At 40.3% G+C, this 6,000-nt stretch overlaps 1 protein-coding gene across 3 annotated transcripts in view; it reads left to right on the top strand.

Annotated features, from left to right (window-relative positions):
- The first annotated feature begins 1,460 nt into the window (after positions 1 to 1,460).
- Washc4 (WASH complex subunit 4) overlaps positions 1,461 to 6,000 on the top strand; it is an 85,630-nt gene continuing 81,090 nt past the window's right edge. For all 3 annotated transcript variants that reach the window (XM_071609574.1, XM_027942971.2, XM_034635763.2), the window contains exons 1-2: positions 1,461 to 1,576; positions 4,766 to 4,905. In XM_071609574.1, the coding sequence (XP_071465675.1) occupies positions 1,516 to 1,576; positions 4,766 to 4,905 (201 nt within the window). In that variant the 5' untranslated portion in view covers positions 1,461 to 1,515. The remainder of the gene's footprint in view (positions 1,577 to 4,765; positions 4,906 to 6,000) is intronic.

Here is a 6,000-nt window from a genome sequence, read left to right as displayed (position 1 = left end):
TTATGTGGTGCTGAGGATAGAACCCAGTTCCTCACGCATTGGAGGCAAGCGTTCAACCACTGAGCTACAACCCCAGCCCCATTTCCACCTTCTTAATACCTCACAGTGGGGATCAAACTTCAACACATGAAAACTTGGAGGATGGCATTCAAACCATATCCAAACAATAATATCTAGAACAAAGCTTTTCAAGAGAAATTCTACCTGGGTACTGTGGTGCATGTCTGCAACACCAGCTACTTGGGAAGCTGAGGCAGAAGATGGTAAGTCTGAGGCCAGCCTGGATAACTCCTGGGTAAGACCTTGTCTTAAAATAAAAAATAAAAAGGACTGGGGATGTAGCTCAGTGATAGAGTGCCCCTGAGTTCAATCGCCAGTAAGGTGGGGGTGGGGAGGAGAGCGCTGGACATTGATTACTTATTTTGGTACTTGACGTTACACACACACACACACAAAACAAACAAAACAAAAAACTCACCAAAAAACCTTAATAAATTCTCCTTGCTAAAGATTCGTAGAAACTTAAGTATTCACAACAAAACTTTAAAACTTTCTACTCACCAACACATACTTTTTCGGAGTTGCTGTCCTCTTTAGTGTGATATCTCTCCCCATGAATTTGCAAAAATATACGCATGTTTATATAACTTAAAATACAAATGCAACCATAAATATGCATTATTTTGCAACTGCCTGCTGTTGGTGTTTCTTACCATTACAGATCTACTTCTTTTAATAACTCTTTAGTAATTCATAAAGGCTATATTGTTTTCTATTACTATCCCATTCTGAGGGACATTTAGATCGTTTCCTATTAAAAACCACGCTGCAATGTACATTCATGGGCAAATATCTGGATAAACGTAGAATGTGCGGGTAACACCAATCCCTTATTCGTGGAGAAGCCCCCTCCGCGTTCCTAAAAGCGCCGGGAGGAGAGCCATGGAGTGCAGTTGGTAAGCAGGAACATGCCCTTTAGGGCAATCATTAATTCTTCCTCTCGCACTGAGGTCTTGGAGGAGCTGGGAGCGCAAGGCCTCCGTTGCCGGTGACAGGAAAGACGATGGACATCTGCGCTTCTTGGAAAGGCGCCTGGACAGCGTCGTCCCCAAGACCACGCCTTCCTGTGGAGCCCCCACGCCATCGATGCGGCCCTTTCAAGGCCGGACTGAGGAGCAACTCCCCCACGGCAATAAAAATAGCCGTGAGACCGCAAGGTGAAATTGCGGGAGCCTGTGTGGCATGGGAAAGTAGTGAGCGGTGGCAAGGCCCACGCAAGGACCCAAGAAGCCCGCGGAAACAGTCGCCGCCGCCGTCATGGCGACCGCGTCCGTCCCTGGCGGAGGACTCACTTTCCCAGCGGCCCCCGCGGCCGCAGGGGCCGCGAGCCCGGCCGGCCCTTGCGCGCGGGGGCGGGGCCGAGGCCGGAAGTCACGTGCCGTGACAGCTGCTGGGGCGAGGCCGGCGTCGCTGCCCGGGCTGGTTGGGGCTGTGTCTGTGGGAGGCGCTGGGGTGATGGCGGTGGAGACTCTGTCCCCTGACTGGGAGTTTGACCGCGTTGACGACGGCTCACAGAGTAAGGGAGTGTCAGGGCGCGGGCCGCGGGCGGACTCTCCCGAGCCGGCCGCAGCCCTGGCGGCGCTCCTGCGGGAGGGCTCTGCGTCGGGGCGCCGCGCAGCCGTCGGGTCCCGGACCCTGGCCACCCCTGGGGTGTACGAGTGGGACGCGCCCTCGGGTGTGCCTTCCCGGGTCGGGGCCCGCAGACGGCGGGTCGGCCGGCCGGGGCTCTGCGTGCGCGGGCCGACCGCGGTGGGCTCTCTGCGGCCGGGGCTGCGGGCGGGCGCGCCCAGGAGGCCCCCGGCCTGCCTCGCGGGGACCTCGTCGAGTTCGCGGAGCGTGCACTTCAAGCAGAGGCTCCTGTCTGGGTTCCTGTTTCGGTTTCCTGTTTTTCTTCTTTTTCTCAAACCAACTTTTGGAAGTTTGGGTTCCCGTAGAAGATAGCGAGGAAACAGCTGTTCACGCGGTAGAAAATAACCCGAATATCATTTTACCCTCTTCCAGGCCCATTATGTTAACTCGTGTGTTTCCTGGGATGGCCAGACTTGCATCGCAGCTATAAAAGCTTTCAAAAATTACAACAGAGCTTCAAATTTTGCTTCATAAAATAGAATGGACTGATTTTTTAAAACTTAGAATTCGACAAACAAAAAAAGGAAAACCTAACAGTTTCTTTTGGCAAAATATAGAGTCCAAACTAATTATCTTAATGAAACTACTTGAGATTACTGCAAGTCATCAGTCTGTTTATCTTTGTTGATATTAATCTATATAAGAGATATTGGGACATGCTGTTTTCCCCAAATCAGAAAGTCAGTTTTTAAAAATTCTAGGTGAACTTTGTCTGATTTTATAAAGAGAAACTTAACATCTATGAATTTAAGATTATTCATTTCTCAAAGATGGGTAAACTACATCCAGCATTGTTTGAAGTTTTTCATAAAACATTCTTTAATATATTAACGCTTATGCAACAAAAATAATCTTGGAGCTATTGACAAAAATCTTGAATGATTTTTTTTGCAGGTGTTTGGTGCTTATTGTGAGAAGCGGGTTGTCATGTATGGTGTTTTGTGGGCAAAGGTTTCCTATGTTAGTATCTTCAAAACAATAATGAGGCTGGGGGTTGTGGCTCAGCAGTAGAGCACTCACCTAGCACATGTAAGGCCCTGGGTTCGATCCTCTGCACAACATAAAAATAAAATAAAGATATTGTGTCCAATTACAACTAAAAAATAAATAAATAAATAAATAAAGGGATGGGGTTGTGGCTCAGTGATAGAGTGCTCGAGTGCTCGCCTGGCACACGTGAAGCACTGGGTTTGATCCTCAGCACCACATAAAAATAAAATAAAGGTTATTAAAAAATAATGAATGAAGATACGTTATTTGGTTTTGAAATGATTCCAACTTGAAGTAGAATAATCTGATTCATTCAACAGACATTTTCTACACTCCAGTTGCTGTTAGGGGTACAAAGATAAGGCAAGGAAGGGTAACTATTGTAAAAGATGACTGTTATACAGGTGTTTAGAATTCTGAATAATCATGTGATTCTTACGTCAAGTCATGTACTTTAACTTTTACTAATTTTTCAACTATTCATTATTGGCAAGGAACCTCAATGTTATTAGGGTTTTCTGTTCCCTTCTACCTTGTGAATTCTCAAACTAAGGGAGCAATTTATTGGTGTGTTTTTCTTGTATTGTCTTTGGGAATTCATTTGCTGGTCAAATGAAGCTTGATCCTTTCCCATGTAGCAGAATAAAATGTCAATTTGGGGTCCTGAACACTTACGTAGTTTTTATGTTAGCTGTAGGAAAGGGAAGACTGGTTTTTATTGATTTTTGGACTATGAATCATACCTAGATTAAATGTTTTCCAAAACTACGTAGATTAATGCTGTAATGAGATAGAAAGTTTATTGAGCTAAATTGGTTCTTCTGATTCAGATCATGAGTTGCAAACACTAAGGAAAAATAGGAAGGTAGATCTTTAATACAGCATGAGTCAGAATATACTTTATCTTAGAGTTGCTTCAGATTGCTAAGTTAAAAGTTTTTTTAAAAATTTTAGTTGTAGGTGAACATAATACTTTTATTTATTTATTTTTATGTAGTGCTGAGGATCAAACTCAGTGCCTCACATGTTCTAAGTAAGCACTGTACCACTGAGCTACAACCCCAGCCCCATATTGCTAATTTGAAAAGAAAAATTTTCTTTTTTTAGAAGACAAAGATTGAATAGTTATACACATCAATAAAAGAAACTTGAATTTGCTGCCTTTGTGAATAAATAATTCTTATGTATAGGATGAATTAATTACTTTCATTAATTTTGATGAACTGGCATTTTTAAAATATAGTTTATTCCAGTGACTTTAAGCTTAAAGTCATGAATTGTGTTAATTCTGTAAATATCAGCACAGTATTTTGTTCTGACTTTACTTTTCCAACTTGTTTTTATAGTTAAATAATTTAACAAATTATAAAACATGGTAAATTTTTCGGCATTATGAGAAAAATATTCTTAAATTATCATCTAAAAATGTTGCTTCTTTAACAATACAGATTTTTTTTTTTTTTTTTTGGCACTGGGGATTGAATCCAGGGGTGCCTAACTCTTGAGCCACATATTCAGTCCTTTCTATGTTTTATTTTGAAACCAAGGTCTTGCTAAGTTGTTGAGATTGGCTTTGAACTTGTGATCCTTCTGCCTCAGCCTCCTGATTTGCTGGATTTGCAGGTGTGCTGTACCAGCCCAGCCAGCAGCTTGTTTATTTTTGTAGTGCTGGGGATTGAGCCCAGGTCCTTGCACATTCTAGGCAAGCCCTCTACCACTGAGCCATATCCCCAGCTCAATGTAGATTTTTGCACCTGCTTCAGGCCAGGTTGTGAATATTTATATTTTTCAGTAGAGTTGTTTCTCACTAAAACATAGAATCAAGACATTGAGTTGTCAGAGGCATTATTCAGATTGGTTAGAAGTCCTGGGTAAATGGGTCACTGCTTTTAAAATTGTTTTATGCATTTGGAAAAAGTTGAAGGCTGAATTACTGTTTAACTTTGGACCTTTATTTTCAAGAAGTCCAGACATTCCAAAGTAATAATTAACAATGCTTTGCTGTGATTTCTGAGGTTATTTGAAGTATGTGTTCTGTAATTCATTACCTGTGGCTCTAACATACTGTTTTAAAATTTAAATTTAGAAATTCATGCTGAAGTCCAACTTAAGAATTATGGAAAATTTCTTGAGGAATATACATCTCAATTGAGAAGAATCGAGGACGCGCTGGATGATTCAATTGGAGATGTTTGGGATTTCAATCTTGATCCTATAGCGTTAAAGGTTTGATTTGATTTGATTATTTTACTTAAGTATATATTTTCAGGACCTAGTATATATTAAACTTCAATTTTAAAGTAGAAAATATATTTTATTTTCAATCTTTAAGAGTAAAAAGAAATTATAGAAAATTGTTAACTTTCTTTTCTCTAAGCTAGGTAGGTGTTTTTAAAATTTGTTTTTTGAAAGAATGATTCTTGAAGATGTTAGTGTCAAAGAGTGGTACAAGCTCCAGCTTTTTGACTTGGTCATTGTTTTTCATCACTAAAAAAATAATAAGAGTGCTGGATAGACTATTTAAGCTTGGCTTGTTTGTTCTTATGGAGGTTATTTTCATACACTGAAAAGTACTGATTTTTAAGGATACTGTTCAGTGAATTTTGCCAACATGTATGCCCATAACTTGTATCCCAATCAAGATATAGAATATTTTCAAAAAGTTTCTTTGTGTTATATTGGAGATATTGATGTGGGAGTGATTGTTTAATGTGTGTGTTACTCTTACTCTGTTACATTTTGAGATTACTCTCTTGTTTTGTCTTTGAAACTGGTCTGTTTCCACTTAAATAATAATTAATATTTGTTGAACACTTATATACTGTGTCCTAAGTCACACATTGCCTTTTTGTTAATGACAGCTTTCTTGAGATGTAATTTGCATATCATAAAATTAACCCCCTTAAATTGTACAATTGAGTGATCTTTTTTTATGTTTATTGACAGAATTGTGCAACCATCACCATTGTCAGTTTTAGAACATTTTTATCACCCCTAAAATCTTGCACCTTTTAGTCACCCCTGCTCCCATATTGTGCTACACCAATATCCACTGACTCTAGGCTACCACCAATCAGTTTACTTTATCTCTCTATGGATTTGTCCCTTTTGAACATTTCATAATTGGAGACATACAGTATGTAGTCCTTTGTGTCCAACTTCTTTTACTTACCGTAATGTTTTTAAGGCTCATCCAGATAAGGCTCATGAGCATGTCATACTTTCTTTTTATTGCTGAATAATATTCCTTTGTATGAAATGCAAATACAGTGTATTTATGCATTCATCAATTGCTAAATAGTTGGGGTTTTCCTTTTTGGA

This window comes from Marmota flaviventris, chromosome 3, assembly GCF_047511675.1.
Source record: "Marmota flaviventris isolate mMarFla1 chromosome 3, mMarFla1.hap1, whole genome shotgun sequence".
NCBI lineage: Eukaryota > Metazoa > Chordata > Mammalia > Rodentia > Sciuridae > Marmota > Marmota flaviventris.
Note: the sequence above shows the minus strand (reverse complement) of the source record. Positions and strands in the feature narration are given on the sequence as shown.